This window comes from Humulus lupulus, chromosome 8, assembly GCF_963169125.1.
Source record: "Humulus lupulus chromosome 8, drHumLupu1.1, whole genome shotgun sequence".
In the NCBI taxonomy this organism is placed as follows: Eukaryota; Viridiplantae; Streptophyta; class Magnoliopsida; order Rosales; family Cannabaceae; genus Humulus; species Humulus lupulus.
In genome coordinates this window covers 16,232,434-16,248,904 of record NC_084800.1, presented here as the reverse complement: position 1 = coordinate 16,248,904, position 16,471 = coordinate 16,232,434, and the positions used below count along the sequence as shown (strand labels likewise).

General features: G+C 42.1%; 2 protein-coding genes across 3 annotated transcripts; both read left to right on the top strand.

The window, feature by feature from the left end:
- The first annotated feature begins 1,604 nt into the window (after positions 1–1,604).
- On the top strand, positions 1,605–4,695 carry LOC133794797 (tonoplast dicarboxylate transporter). Its single transcript, XM_062232207.1, has 6 exons — positions 1,605–2,254; positions 2,627–3,104; positions 3,543–3,586; positions 3,697–3,792; positions 3,877–4,387; positions 4,515–4,695. The coding sequence occupies exons 1-6, from the start codon at positions 1,790–1,792 to the stop codon at positions 4,550–4,552; spliced, it is 1,632 nt and encodes a 543-aa protein (XP_062088191.1). The 5' UTR covers positions 1,605–1,789; the 3' UTR covers positions 4,553–4,695.
- Positions 4,696–4,952: 257 nt separating this feature from the next.
- On the top strand, positions 4,953–11,292 carry LOC133794798 (uncharacterized). Of its 2 annotated transcripts, XM_062232209.1 has the most exons (4): positions 4,953–5,405; positions 5,647–5,703; positions 9,960–10,495; positions 10,572–11,292. In XM_062232209.1, exons 3-4 carry the CDS (start codon positions 9,965–9,967, stop codon positions 11,172–11,174), a joined length of 1,134 nt encoding a protein of 377 aa, XP_062088193.1. In that variant the 5' UTR covers positions 4,953–5,405; positions 5,647–5,703; positions 9,960–9,964; the 3' UTR covers positions 11,175–11,292. The 2 variants fall into 2 exon arrangements, with proteins under 2 accessions (XP_062088193.1, XP_062088192.1); XM_062232208.1 differs by lacking the exons at positions 4,953–5,405; positions 5,647–5,703 and adding an exon at positions 8,245–9,874.
- Positions 11,293–16,471: the final 5,179 nt, after the last annotated feature.

Genomic DNA, 16,471 nt, shown 5'->3' with positions numbered 1-16,471 from the left:
ACATTAGAATCCAGTCACTCTCTTTCGATTATGAGTCATCACTGATCAGATGGGTATGGGCCCATGAACCAGCTCATAGGTTGATGTGTTTGGAATGGGCCCCATCTGGTCCTTTGATTACTCTACAAGTCTCTAATTTTTCATTTTAACTTTTATAAGAGAGGGAACAAATCTCTTCAACATAATATTACGCTATAAGTACGACCATCAAACTTGGAGGGTTTGTCTTAGTTGGAAAATTTTATTTTGTCGCAAAAGTAAGGCCAATTTGGTCTTTGTAAATTGTAAGCAACTTAGTTGTATGTGTTGATTAACATTATTTATTAAAAGGAAGATTGTGGATTTAGATCTTTGAATATTTGTTAAAATATTTAAACAAAGTACAAGGTTTATATTATAAAAAATAAATTAAGCTAAAAAAGATACGATTATTCAGTTTTTGCTTTGAAACTTAAAAAGGTCCTTTGTTTATCGGTCCATGTAGATTATTATATATCAAACCAATATGCCATACAATATAAACACTGATTATTTTCAAAATTTCATGAAATCTATTTGTTCCATTAAAAAATTATATTGATTTTTTACAATAAAATTCAGGTCCACATTTACACTTGTATCAGACCCAAAAAAAAAAAAGATGTTGTAACAAAGACACATGGGAAATTTAATCCTACAAATGGCAAGTAGATAAGATTTATGATATAAGTCATCCTTCTTAAAAATTATTTAGATATAGCTTACATGTAAACCTAGTCGTCATCATTCATATAATAATTCATAAAATAGCTATAAATGGTTGAATTGAGAAATACCACTTGTACAAAATATAATAATTTGAAAGATATGTGTCCATCCTAAGGTGGTTACAAAATATAAATAGAATGGTAACCATAATGGTATTAGGAATAGTTATTACTATGTTTGATATACTATGAAATTGAATGAAATTAACATTATTTTGACCAAATTGCCCTTACTCTCATATTATTATTTTTTATCAAATTACTATTATTTTGTGATGTTAGTTTTTATTATATACCAAAATATTATATTTTATTTGAGTTTAGATTTTTTTTTTGAAAGATATATCCATCCTAAGAGTCTGACTCAGCTATGTTATCTCCTTCTATAACCTCAAAACACCAATAAGCTTTCGCCTTCACTAGTCACCATGTCCATTCTCTTCAGACCACATAGTTATTAAAGGCCATTATTCTCATATTTTAGTGTTCATGATTAATTACAATATTATATAATAATGACAATTATTATTATTTTGTTTTGAATGGACCAGCATCATCCACTGTAATTCAGCTGAGGTTATCTGTTATCGGTAGACACAGGTGGATTTCTGGCAAGCTATTGGGCCCATGCGATATGATTAGTAAAAAACCTCTTACATTATATCAAACTATATTGTTTTACACCAAATTATTTTCTTCATTAGACTATTTCTGTTTTTATCTCTTATTTTTCTTTTTTTCCTTTCCCTTTCTTAGCAGCCCTTAGAGTTGGACCCCGAGCAAATAAGTAACATTTAGTGGGTAGTATCCAAAAATATTAAATATCATGAATGTGAAGAAAAAAATGAAATTGTCCACTATTTTTCATTTCCAAATTCGAGAATAAAAAGCGTACCGGTCTCTACAACCTCTATTTTTCCATTATTCTTTAAGGCCTTGGCGACACTACAACAACAAAAAAAAGCAGATAACTTTTTTTTCTTTCTTCTCCCAACTCCAGTTAAGTTCCTCAGTTGTACTAATTGCACGGTATTAAGTGAAAAATGGCAAGTACCCCAGTCACCGTTGATCATCATCTTCATCATCATCTTCATGATGATGATGATCCCAAAAGCCCACTTCTCCCAGTCAGTACTGATCCGACCCAACGGCCGGCAGAAAGCTTCCAATTCAGTCTCCAATCCATTCTTACCCCCAAAAACGTGTTCATCCTTTTGGGACCCTTATTGTGCGCCGTGATATGTGTGTGCGTGAAGCTAGATGGCCCCAGTAGTAGCCGGAACATGCTGGCGGTGCTGGCGTGGATCTTCGTTTGGTGGATGACAGAGGCGGTGCCCATGCCCATCACCTCAATGGCGCCGCTCTTCCTTTTCCCCCTATTTGGAATCAGCTCCTCCGATGACGTGGCACATGCTTACATGGATGATGTTATCGCCCTTGTTCTCGGCAGTTTCATTCTCGCTCTTGCAGTTGAGCACTATAACATTCACAGAAGATTAGCCCTCAACGTATGTAACCAAACTCATTCAACTTTTCTATCTCTTTAGTTTCATCATTTGATTCTTTACCGTAAATTACATCTAAATAGAATTTTACACATTTTATTAAAGTAAAGACTTTGAATAGCTAGCTTTCTACTGTGATTTTCGACAATAATTAACAAACAGGTAATACATGTTAAAAGACGACAAGTCAGCTACTCTTTCTTTTGAAATACGTTTCAGTTTTTATTTTTATTTTCTATCATATGGTGTCACTGTCGTCGTTAGTATTATCATAAAGCGTATGTCATCATTTTTATGGTACAAAAACGCATTGTGAATTATTCAATCATGCCACGTGGCCACGAAGATAACATGCATTATGATTGAGTTGAACAGACAACACTGCTGTTTTGTGGAGACCCGGTAAACCCACCACTATTGCTACTGGGGATATGTGGCACGACAGCATTCGTCAGCATGTGGATGCACAACGTGGCAGCTGCCCTGCTGATGATGCCCGTGGCCACGGGCATCCTCCAGCGCTTCCCGTCGGGCTCGGCCCAATCTCCCTTAGTCAACAAGTTCTGCCGGGCTGTGGTTCTCGGAGTCATATACTCTGCCGCCATCGGAGGAATAAGCACCCTCACCGGTACAGGTGTCAATCTTATATTGGTTGGGATGTGGAAGAGCTATTTCCCGGAAGAAAATCCCATCAGTTTCAACACGTGGTCCTTCTTTGCCTTGCCTTTAGCTTTGGTGATATTCTTTGCCTTGTGGGTCATACTTTGCTGCTTGTACATCCGGAGGGGTTCGAGCCAGGCCCTTTCTGCTTATTTGGACAAAGACCATTTAAAGAGAGAGCTCCAACTGTTGGGTAAGTAAGACTAAAAGCAGCAAATTTTATCTTTCCACTTGGCAAATTAGAGTAGGTAGGGTATCCTTTTTCTACTTTTAATTTTAAAAGATATATATATATATATATATTGACTTAAAATGATCTTTAGATAACAAATATTCTATGGATAAGCATAAACTATATTTATTATTATTATTTTTTGGGTCAAAATCTATTAAAAAAATGTATTTATTTCTGTCTGACGCGATGAATATTGTAAAGTTTAATTTTGCTTGATATTAATATACATATGAATTATCTAATAATGCTATCGATGTCACCTCTACTCAAGGCCAAATAAATTAATGTCATTGGTATTTGTATCATATCGTTATATGTAATTAAATTAACAAGGGAAGAAAATTCATTAAATTACATTAGACCAAGTTTGTAACATTCAATTAAATCATATAACAGGTCCGATGTCCTTTGCCGAGAAGGTGGTGTTAGCTGTATTTTCGGTGCGTTTTCAAGTCATCTCATAATTTTTATTGGCTCAAATGTTAACAATAAATAAAAGGCTATGTGTGATTTAGCTTTCTACATATTAATCAAAATTGAGTTTGTGCAGACGTTAGTAGTTTTATGGATGACAAGAAGATTAACAGACGACATTCCCGGTTGGGGTGCACTCTTCAACGGTCGAGCTGGGGATGGAACTGTCAGCGTGAGTATATAATTTCTTAAAGAATGTACTGTCGTTTAAGCAGCCAACATTCACTTAAAAAGTGTCGTTTTAACTCATATATAGGTAATGATGGCAACGTTGTTATTCATAATACCAAACAAGAAGCAACCAGGTGAGAAGTTAATGGACTGGAACAAATGCAAGAAGCTTCCTTGGAATATCATACTCTTATTAGGAGCTGGTTTCGCCATCGCCGACGGTGTCAAGACCAGTGGCCTTGCCGATATATTATCTAGAGCCTTGGACTTTTTGGAGGAAGCTCCTTACTGGGCCATTGCCCCGGCTGTGTGCCTCATAAGTAGCCTCATCACTGAGTTCATGTCCAATAATGCCACCACCACGCTTGTAATTCCTATCCTTATTCAGATAGCCAAAAGCATGCATGTTCACCCCTTACTTTTCATGATTCCCGGAGCCATTGGGGCTCAGTTTTCCTACTTCCTTCCCACTGGAACACCTTCTAACATCGTCGGATTTTCGACTGGCCATATCGAAATGGTAGACATGATCAAGACTGGCTTGCCTCTCAAGATTGTTGGAATTGCTGTCCTGTCTCTCTTGATGCCCACTCTTGGTAAGCAAATACTCTTCTCATTCATTCTATATCTGTATAATATTAAATTCGTGTTCCATTCATTTATTAAATAAGATTATATTAAAATTGTATCTTTGTATTTATTAGCAAATTTTTATTTGTGCAGGAGCTTATGTATTTGTAACGGACAGAGCATTTTGGTAGTTTTAAAGCAGAGCAACTCTGTTTTGTAATATTACTAGCATTCTGTTTTTGCTTTTTTCAATACATGAAAGTAAATGTTATATAGTTCCCATTAAACAAAATATTAAAGGAAAAGGAAATAGAAGTGCCCAGATTTTACTCTACGCTCTCAAATAATTTTAAGTGTGTGGGATCATAATTAGATATTCCATTATAAAACAATTTGTAAACAAAACATGGTACTTTACCTAGAAGTTTTTATTAAAATGAGAGACAAAAAGGGAAAAGACATCGTGGAGTACATAAGATAATTGTAATGTGTTCAGATTTAGATCGCTTTGAGTGTAAATTCATTTAAGCAAAGACAGAGTTTGTTGCTGGAGCTCCCATTATTTAATGAATATTGTGGCTCTATTACCGTCGTTTCTCTCTATGGCTCTTACTCTTAGTCATTTTTGTTTAGTTCAGGTTATTTAATGTTGTCGTTTTGAGCGATGCATTGTGTTTTTTGCTTGTCTTAGTAAAGTATTGCCGATCAATAGATTTGACATTATTATTCTTCGATTGATCGGCATTATTTTATATAAATCAAAATAAAATAATTCCTTCATTGATCAGGATTAAAATCCCATGGTCATAAATTGGGGCGGTGAAGAGACCACCTGGGATTCATTACAATGCAGACAATGAAACATCACGTTTTTACTCAATTAGCTCAAAAGGCGAGATTGGGCTTATAGCGTTTCGGGAGATTTTTGCACGTCTACTGTGAATACTAGTGATTATTACACGAAGAGAGTGCCCTCTAAAATCTCCAACTCCGAGTCATCCATGTATGAAATTTGGAAGCGAACTTTTGGGGACATTGTATAAGGTAATTAGTATTTTAAATGTTAATTGAAATTTTTTACACTATATTCTATATAACATAGCTAATTTTTAAAAATATCAACATAACTTACTCTCCTAAACATATGTCATTCTTAATTTTTTTTTTTTTACAAAAACACCCATAACATTAAAAACTCTCATCCCAGCCAAACTCTCTCATTTCTCTCAAAGTAGAATTTTCTCTCAACCTCTCAGACTCTTTACATTCTCACTATCTCTCTCAGGCGAAGCTCTTTCTCTCCTCGTCACAGTCGCCACCTTCTTCTCCATCGCCGACAATTGTAAGTCGGTTTTTATGGTTTTTTTTAAAAAAAAATTGAATCGTAATGTATAAAATCGATGAAATGGGTTTGATTTTAATCTTTATTTTGCATAAATGTAGCTTTAAATGGGTTTGATTCTATGTGCATCGTTTTGGAAGATTGTGTTTAAGTTCCGCAAAATTTTTGTGGGTCAATACTCATTCGATCCCACATCAATGCCATTTCAATGCTTAATTGATGGCATTCAGTGCATATGTATATTTTTAAATAATTGAAATGTTGTTCATCGATGCGCAATCGATGCTCCATCGATAGTATTTCGATGGACCATTAAATGAAGGCGATAGTCAATCGATGCACAATTGATGGTATATCGATGTCATTTCTATACTTGCAAGGTTTTCAAATTTTTTTGTATAATATCGATGATATGTCGATGCTGACTTTGATGCAATTTTGATTCTAGTTCGATGGTATTTCGATGCTTTCTTGGTTTTAGTTATATTTTGATAAATCTATTAATTTTGACGCTATGTCGATGCTATTTCGGTGCCATTTCGATGGTTGTTCGAGCACATTAATTTGATGGTGATGCATCAATGTTAATTCGATGTTATGTCGATGCGATGTCGATGGCTTTTATATGTTATCTACTTGAAAGATATTTGATGCATAATCAATGCTATTTTGATGGCATATCGATAAATTGTTTATTTTATTTTGTATATAATCGATGCAATTTTGATGCTGATTCGAGGGTGGCTTAGTCAGTTGTTATTTGTTAAATGTATTTTGATGCCATTTTGATGGCACATCGATAGTGTTGACGCCGCTTTTCGTCAACAGATAAAAGAAGAGAGCACGTAAACAATTAAAGACAATGGCCAAAAGAAACAAACGAATCAAACACACGGTTTTTTACGTGGTTCAGCAGTTAAATCTGCCTAGTCCACGAGTCTCTGTTATTAATCTCAAGATTATCTCTGAACAATTCTTTAGCATGAATTCTCCAGAGTTTTCTCTCAAGGATCAGAATTTCGGTCCTCTACAATGGTGCGTGACCTCTCTATTTATAGAGAAGGATGCAGAATACTATCCCACATATTTTGGGTAGTTACTCTTTTGTGAATAAAAATTAAATGGCTTTAAATGCCAATAATCAGATATAAAAGGAAACGTCCCCCAAAGATCAGGGGGCGTATAACTGTATTAAATAATATCCCACAATTCTTGGGGATTTACATCAATTAATGAGGGCTACATCTCATAGTTATAATACTTGTAGATATTCAAGGTGGTGATAGTGTATCTTCAAGGCTCCAGCATTTCTGGTCTCATGTCATTGTGCGAGCCACTGACATCTCCCCGAGCTAACGTTGCTGTCGAGATGGGACATCGAGCTCAAGACCCATGCTCCGAAGTTCCTGAGGATGAAGGTGTTCTCAGAGCTACCTTTCGAGATCGAGATCATTTCGAGATCACCGCATTCGAGATCATACATCATACTTTGCAGGCTCGACTTACAATCCTAGATCACTCTAATCCTCACGAGACCATTTATTGCGAACTCAGCTTTCGAGGTCATATTTACTTTGGCTCGAAATCTGGGTATAACATTTTGCCCCCTCAAAAGTATTTGTTCGAATCCTAAGAGAAGGAAACTTTTGAACTACTTTTTCTGGGAACCATACCGTCACACTCTTAAAAATGGACACGTGCCAGATGGGTATTGCTCACTTTAGGTACTTGAGTACCTTGGGAACACGCCCACGATCGTTCGTCTGACAACTTTTCGGCGCCATCTTATCACCGATTCCCATCCATTCGATCTGTTGAGGATTTTAACCAACGCTCCTGATCAATTTAGTTTTCCCACCTATATATATAAGTTCTCCTCTTCGTCTTCTTCTTTACGTTTGTTCATCGTAAACCAGAAAGAAAAGAAAAAACAAGAAAGCCAGAAACTTTCTTAAGAAGCTTCCGCCCCGTGCATGTTTTCTCGACCCAAAAAACAAAGGAACTCTGGTCTATTTGAGTCAGTGAGTTCTTTCTTGCAACCTCTTCTCCGAACGACGATTTTGCTGTAATCACCATCACTGTGTAAGTATTCCATTTTTGTTTTTAGCGCCCTTTTTTTTTTTATGTCGTACTTGTTGCGTATACTAGAATGATACAATAGGAGGTTTTGAATCAATAGGCTTTTATGTTTTTTGGATGTTCGCCTCTGGTTTATGCCTAGTTTTGTCCTTTGAACGGAGTTTCAACTTTCTGGGTTTTGAAAATTTTAGGCTATGTTTCTTGTACACTAAGTTTTCGGGTAAAAACCCTTGTTCTTGACAATTACACGAAACCCAAAAATGCCCTTTCCTGGCTAACCGCCACCTTTCTTTCCCTTGAATTTCAGGATTTTCAAAAAATCATCCACGTTCTTTTTCTTCCCTGTGGAACACGCGCTCTGACTCTTTAGTGAGGGTCTTAATACTTAGTTTCTTGTCCTTAGATATCCGAGCTCATTCCATCGAGCTCGTGATCCTTGCATGCATGGCCCTCACCATTTTTTCTTTCTCGTTAGATGTCACAGAATCTGGAAAGACGGTGGGGGTCATTACGAGCAATCCCTTACGAGCCCAAATCTCCGAGCCCGGAATCGGTCTTTGCCAGGAACCAACGTCGGATAAAAGAATACGAGCTTGCGCGCGAGCAGGAGGACATTCGAGCCCACTATCGTCGTCAGATAGACGAGGTCATTGAAAAGAAGAGAAAAGTCCTTCGGGAAGCCATCTATCCGGAGCCCAACCCAGGACCTAGGCCAATTCCCCTCGACCCAGCGCTAAAAGTCACGGTTGCATACCGCCCAGGGGAACTCCAGTTTTCCTTAATGACGGAGCCTTCGTATTCACAGCCTAGGAGGGAGATGTTTGAAGCCGAATTCTACCAGAGCTCGGTTACCACCACCGACCAAATAACTGATATCTTGGCCCTCCATGGCCTTAGTTCGTTGGACACACTGAAGTGTCGAACTCCGACAAGGCACGAACGGAGCTGTTCCGCCCCTGGGGGTTGCGATTCCAGTGTAAAATACGCGGCCTGGAGCCAGGAACATATAAGGGCAAGAGCTCTGCTGCCCCTGAAGTCCTTTTTCAGCGACTTCATTGATTTCGTTGGGTTGGCTCCATTCCAACTCAACACCAATTCATACAGAGTGCTGTCTGCCCTGAGGTCCTTGTTCCACGAGCTGGGGTGGACAGGGCCTTCACCCCAAGAGATTTTATATCTCTTTTGTTTGAAGAGTAATCCCTCCCGAGCTCGGGGAGGAGATGGCTTTTACTATCTTTCGAGCTACCCCAAAGAGACAAAGATCTTTGAAGATCTTCCGAACCACCCTCCTGACTTCAAGAAGGCTTTTTTCTGGACAGACGGTCTGTCCCCGTCTCGACACCGTTCGTTCAGACGGATCCGTAAGTATTCTCGTTACTTTCTATTTTTAAGCTCGGAATTTTAGCCTTAAAATCCATATTTAGTTGAAATGTACCTCGTCTTTCAGCTAACTTTCAGCGTCCCACCCCTGACGAAACAATGACGGAGCACAGAGAGGCCCTGCTCCGACTCCCCTACGGCAGGCGGTCTCTCTCATTTCTATTACATGAGGACAAGCTACGAGCTTGTGGGTTGTTGGGACAGGGCCAGTCAACCTCTGACTGGTCCAGTAAAAAATACGAACGCTGGGAGGAAGTGCCACTGCCCACAGGCACCCTTCCTCCGAGGAGAGAAAGGAAAGCGTCTCTCCCAATTCGCTCGAGAAGTCCGCGGTCGGGAAATGAGGCCAATGAGGAAGCCTCGAGTTCGGACTCCGGTGGAGGTAAAATCCTTCCTACTTAGCGAATGTGGTCCCCCACTTTATTAAAACACAGGCCCAATAGACTAGTCTAGTGCCCACAGGATAGATATCACTTCTACATATGGAGTTGGGTAGATGACTGCGTTCATAGGTTTGATAGTGGGCTCGGGAAATACGACACTATGTATACCACGGACGAGGTGTGGAATGGGATAGCTGTGCAGTATGGGACCAATGATTATAGGGACCTTTCGACGTTATCACCAACTTATAGGGAAGGCACTCCCCCCGCCTCTTCTGAAGACGGGGGAATTTCATGGTCCCCAAGCTCAAGCTCGGGGGAAAGTTCCAGTTAGGTTTTTTCTACCACCACTCTATACGTGATACTGAAGTAACTTGTATCTTTTTTACTGACTCACTGTGCCGACTTGTGCAGGCGATATGGACTCCGACCTCGACGCCCTTATTGACAATGCGGGTGCCAAGAGGAGCAAACGCCCCAGGGCAGGGGGACTGAAAACCAGCCAGCCTGGGAAAGGCTCCAAGAGATCTAGGAAAACGCCTCCTCCTCCCCCGCCGGCTTCGAGCTTTGCTGTAGCGTCGACCGGCCAGACTAACGCCCCTACGACGATGCCACCCTCGCAGGCCGTCGTCTCTGTGGTGGCGCCGGCCTCGCAGACTGGTATCCCTGCCGTGGTCGAATCCCAACCTCCTGTGGCGGGTCAAACGCCTTCTACTCAGCTTGCCAAGAGACCTTCTGCTTCCCGAGCTCAGAAGCTAACCATCTCCACCCATATGGATTCGTATGTGGTGGATAACGCTGCCGGACCTCACGGATCTACGCTGATCTCGGATGTAATGTCCCGGATCGGCCAGAGCTACGGCAGTTTCGAGGCTCCTCAGTGGCAGTGTCTAACTGGCACCCGAGACCGCACTGTCCTGTACGAGAAGAGTATCGAGCACACTGCCGCGGTAAGTATCCTTCTATATTCCCTTTGCTTACATTCATACTGTCTCGAGGCTAATGATGGTTTCTTCCTTTTTTCAGGCTCTTGCTTTCACTGCCCAGCTCAATTACGAGCTGAACAACGAGATCCATTCGAGCAGGACCCACGCCCAAGAGGAGAGGGACCTCCACCTTAGAGCGAATGATGACCTGAAGGCGGCGAATACTAAGCTCGAGGCAGTGGTTAAGGAGCGTGAGGAAATGGCCAAGGAGCTCGGAAAGCTGAAAAACGAACTCGAGGAGCAAAAGAAAGATAACATCCAGCTTCGGGAGACCAATAAGAAGCTCGAGGAAGACAAGGCCGTCACCCTCGACCTTATGGAGGATATCAAAACCCGCCTTACTGCCGAGTACAAAGAAAAGAAGGAAACGGCAGTCGATTCAGCCATGTACCGGATGTGGGCCTATAACGAAGAACTGGACACCAGTTTTTTGGGTCCCCACGAGGCGACCTTCCTCGAACGATGGAATGCTCGGCTCGAGAAGGAAGAGGCTGAACGGCTTGAGAAAGAGAAGGCTGAGCAGCTCGAGAAGGAAAAGGCTGCTCCGGGTATCGTTTCGGAGGGAGCTCAGGAGGATAGTCATGCTATTCGTCCTGAGGGGTCCGGTGCCGCTGAGAAGGCCAAGGAGATTCCTCTTCAATGAGTCTGACCTCAGGGAGATCAGTCATCGGGGCTGCGTCCCCTTATGTAATTATTGTGAATTACGCCCATGGGGCTGATACAATTTCTTTAACTAATTTAATTTTTTTACATGCTTTACATTTCTTGGCTCGAAATATTTTGCACATTATTGATGAACCGGTTTATGTTTATTTATGCATACAAACATAGTTTGGATTTAGGCTCGAAATTCGATGCATTCATGCATAGTTTATTCGAATTATCCGCTTCCGACCTCGTTACTTATCAAGGTCGGATATTACTTTAACCATGAACTCGAAAGTACTTATATGGCATGTAATATGAATGATTTGGTTATATCTTTTTTAGTTACTTTTCCTCTTCCTCAGTATTTTAGCTCTGAGGTTAAGAGTTCGAAACTATATTTCTAAGATATTCCAGCCTCGACTTTGACTTATCTCGCAATAGGTTTAGGCTCCCATTTATCATCGATCGATAATTTGGCTGGTTTGTTTCAAACCTGTTGTGTCTACACATCTGGTTAACTCCAAATATTTAGGTTTTGATGGTTCGGTTATATCTGAACTATCTAAGCTCGCGCATTTGGTCATGTCCAAATACTTTGTGTTTGATAATTCGGTTATGTCCGAACTACCTAAGATCGCGTACTTGGTTATATCCAAATACTTTATGTATATTTTTTATTTTTTAAGCTGGTGGTATGTATACCAATGATGCCCCCTTAATATCCTATGAGTGTAACCATAGGTTATTAAATTAAGAGAGATTGCAAGAATAAAAATAAATTACATGTGAAACAAAGTAGACTCTTTATTTGATGAAATTCAAAAACCAATTAAATACAGATAGAAATCATGGTTACAGGCGATACTTTCTACACTATTGATAATATGGTCTAAGGTGTTCGCCATTCCATGCTCGAGGTATCAGGCTCCCATCTAATCTCGCAAGTTTGTATACACCAGGTCGGATGACTGACTCTATCTGGTATGGTCCTTCCCAGTTCGGCCCGAGCACCCCAGCTGCTGGATCTCGGGTTGCTAAGAATACTCGTCTCAAAATCAGGTCTCCCACTCCGAACTTTCGATCTCGAACCCTCTTATTGAAATATCTCGTGGTCCGTTGCTGGTAAGCAGCATTTTTCAGCTGAGCCTCTTCCCTTTTTTCTTCGATCAAGTCTAGGGTTTCTTCGAGCTGAGTATGATTGGAACTTTGGTCGTAAATCTGAGTTCGAATCGTTGGAATTTCGACCTCAATGGGCAACATTGCCTCGCAGCCGTATGCTAGAGAAAACGGGGTATGCCCAGTTAATGTCCGAGCTGTAGTTCTATATCCCCAAAGAACTTGGGGTAATTCCTCAGGCCATTGTCCCTTTGCTTCTTCCAACTTTTTCTTCAAGGAACTCTTGAGAGTTTTATTAACGGCTTCGACCTGACCATTCGCCTGAGGGTGAGCCACTGACGAAAAGCTCTTTATTATACCGTTCTTGTTACAAAAGTTGGTAAATAAGTCGCAATCAAACTGGGTTCCGTTGTCAGACACAATCTTTCTTGGCACTCCATATCGGCATACGATGTTCTTTACCACGAAATCTAGGATCTTCTTCGAAGTTATGGTCGCCAATGGTTCAGCCTCCGTCCATTTTGTGAAGTAATCAACCGCGACCACAGCATACTTTACTCCTCCTTTGCCAGTTGGGAGTGAGCCTATGAGGTCGATGCCCCATACCGCAAAAGGCCATGGGGATGTCAACATGGTTAGTTCGGAAGGTGGAGCTCGGGGTATCGTGGCGAATCTCTGGCATTTGTCGCACTTTTCACGTACTCGAAAGAATCCGTTTTAATGGTTGGCCAGAAATATCCTTGGCGTATAATCTTCTTGGACAGGCTATGCCCCCCGGTATGGTCTCCGCAGAACCCTTCATGAATTTCTTCAATAATCTTCTTTGCCTCGGGAGGAGTTACACATCTGAGCAATGGCATGGAATACCCTCTTCTGTATAGCCTTCCGTCCAGGATGGTGTAACGAGGAAGTTGATACATTAGTTTCCGAGCCTGATTTCGATCTTTTGGAAGAATTCCATTTTCGAGGTACTCAACTATCGGGCTCATCCAGGTCGGCTCTGTCTCGATCATACACACATCTTCCTCGTCAGGCTCAGTAATGCTGGATGCTGACAGGTGTTCTACGGGTACAACATTCAGCTCCTCATTTTCGGCGGAGGTGGCGAGCCGAGCTAAGGCATCTGCATTTGAGTTTTGTTCTCGGGGAACCTGTTCGATTGCATAAAACTCAAAAAACTCTAATGCGGACTTTGCCTTCTCCAGATACGCTGCCATTTTTGTGCCACGAGCCTGGTACTCTCCCAAGATTTGATTAACTACGAGCTGGGAGTCGCTGTAGCAATGTATAGCTTTGGCCTTGAGCTCTTTTGCTATTCGTAGTCCTGCAAGTAAAGCCTCGTACTCAGCTTCATTATTAGATGCTTTAAAGCCGAACCTTAACGCAGAGTGAAATTTGCTCCCTGCAGGAGTGATCAAAATAACTCATGCCCTCGCTTCATTTTCATTTGACGACCCGTCGACGTAAAGTTTCCACAGCTCGTGGGCCGTGGTTGTTACCTCGTCATCAGCGATACCGGTGCACTCCACTATGAAATCCGCCAACGCTTGTGCCTTGATGGTCGTTCTCGGATGGTAGGTGATCTCGAACTGTCCGAGCTCAACAGCCTACTTTAGGAGTCGACCAGACGCCTCTGTTTTAGACAAGACTTGCCTTAGTGGTTGATCTGTTAGTACATGGATAGGATGTGCCTGAAAGTAAGGGCGGAGCTTTCGAGATGAGTGGATCAAACTGAGGGCGAGCTTCTCCATCAGTGGATATCTTGACTCTGCCCCCAGTAATCTTTTACTGATATAGTAGACGGGTTTCTGTATTCTCTCTTCCTCTCGGACGAGCACCGCGCTTATCGCGTGTTCGGTAGTTGAGAGGTATAGGAACAGTACTTCTCCCGTCTCAGGCTTTGATAGGATGGGCGGTTCGGCTAGGTGCTTTTTGAGCTCCTGAAAGGCTAGCTCGCACTCATCTGTCCATTCGAACTTCTTACTTCCTTTCAATAAGTTGAAGAATGGGAGACCGCGGTCCGTTGACTTCGAGATGAACCTGCTCAGAGCTGCCATCCTGCCAGTCAGGCTTTGAACATCTTTATGCTTCCGAGGTGAAGGCATATCGATCAGGGCCTTTATTTTGTCGGGATTAGCCTCGATCCCACGAGAATTGACAATGAAACCCAGAAATTTTCCTGAAGACACCCCAAAAGTGCACTTCTGAGGATTCAACTTCATGTTGTACTTTCTGAGCACGCCAAAGCACTCTTCGAGATCATCAACATGGTTCTTGTTAAGTTGAGACTTTACAAGCATGTCGTCAACATAAACTTCCATGTTGTTCCCTATTTGCTCTGAGAACATCATGTTTACGAGCCGCTGGTACGTGGCTCCGGCATTCTTGAGTCCGAATGGCATGACATTGTAGCAGTAGAGCCCTTTATCTGTGATGAAGCTCGTATGCTCTTGGTCGGGGGCATGCATGGGAATCTGGTTATATCCAGAATAGGCATCCATGAACGACATCAGACCATGTCCCGCCGTGGCGTCTACGAGCTGATCAATTCTCGGCAGGGGAAAACAGTCTTTTGGGCAGGCCTTGTTGAGGTCCGAGTAGTCAATGCACGTCCTCCACGTCCCATTGGGCTTCGGGACCAACACTGGATTGGCCACCCAATCAGGGTAAAAAGCGTCCCTTATGAAATTATTTGCTTTCAGCCTGTCCACCTCCTCCTTCAGTGCTTTCTTTCTGTCTTCATCCAGCTGCCTTCGCTTTTGCTGCTTCGGGGTGAAAGCTTTTGTCTATATTCAATGCGTGGCTCGCTACATTAGGGCTTATTCCCACCATGTCAGAGTGTGACCATGCGAAGACATCCTGGTTTTTCTTCAGAAAGCAAATTAATTGCTATTTTGATTCGTCTTGGAGGTGTTTCCCGACCTTCACCTTCTTTGAGGGATCAGATTCATCGAGCTGAACCTCTTCGAGCTCCTCCAAAGGTTGGAGGTCAACCTTTTCCTCAATCCTCGGATCGATCTCCTCATTAATTTCTAAAACTGTCCCATCTTTATTCTGTATGACAACGAGTGCTTGAGCGCTCGTTTGTTTCTTTCCCCTCAAGGAAATGCTGTAGCACTCCCTTCCTGCCAATTGATCTCCTTTCAATGTTCCGACCCCGCTTGGAGTTGGGAACTTAAGGGCTAGATGCCTTACAGATGAAACTGCCCCCAGCCCGACCAGGGCGGGTCTCCCGAGCAGTACATTGTAGGCAGATGGTAACTCTACTACCACGAACTCCATCATCTTGGTCACTGAGACTGGATAGTCTCCCAAGGTCACAGGGAGTTCAATGGACCCCATACAGGCGGTTCCTTCTCCAGAAAAGCCGTACAAAGTGGTTGCACAAGCCTTCAGGTCGCGAAGGGAGAGTCCCATTTTCTCTAGTGTCGCTTTATAAAGAATGTTAACTGAGCTCCCATTGTCTATGAGAACTCGGCGCACTCTTTTGTTGGCAAGCTGCAGGGTGATGACAAGTGGGTCATGATGAGGGAACTGGACATGGGAGGCATCTTCCTCGGTGAAGGTTATAGGCTGAGTTTCAACCCTTTGGCTTTTTGGTGCCCTTGGTTCGGGTTCATAAGGAGACCCGTCCCCTGTCTTCAGTTCATTCACATATCGCTTTTGAGCATTTCTACCTCCTCCTGCGAGATGAGGACCGCCCGAGATGGTTATTACGTCCTCTCCATCTATCGGCGGAGGCCTGTCTTCTTCCCGAGATCGGGAGTTATTATTCTGTGCTGCTGGAAGCGCGGCTACTCTCTGGCTGGCAGTAGTCTGTCCAGTACTCTGGTTTTTGACATACTGCCGGAAATAACCCATCGAGATTAACCCTTCGATCTCGTCCTTCAGCTGCCGGCACTCATCAGTTGTGTGCCCGGTGTCTCTGTGAAACCGGCAGTACTTGCTGGAATCCCTCTTGGACTTTTGATTCCTCATTGGGTCCGGACGCCTGAAGGGGACCTGGTTTTCATTAGCCAGGTATATATTTTCCCGAGACTCATTGAGCTCGGTGTGTACTTTGTATACGGAGTAATACCTTTCTCCTTTCTTTTTCTTTCCCCCTTCAGCCTCGGGGTTATTTCCCTCGCTCTTTTTCCTCTTAGAGGGATTCTCTGTGGTAGGCTGTGAATTTGC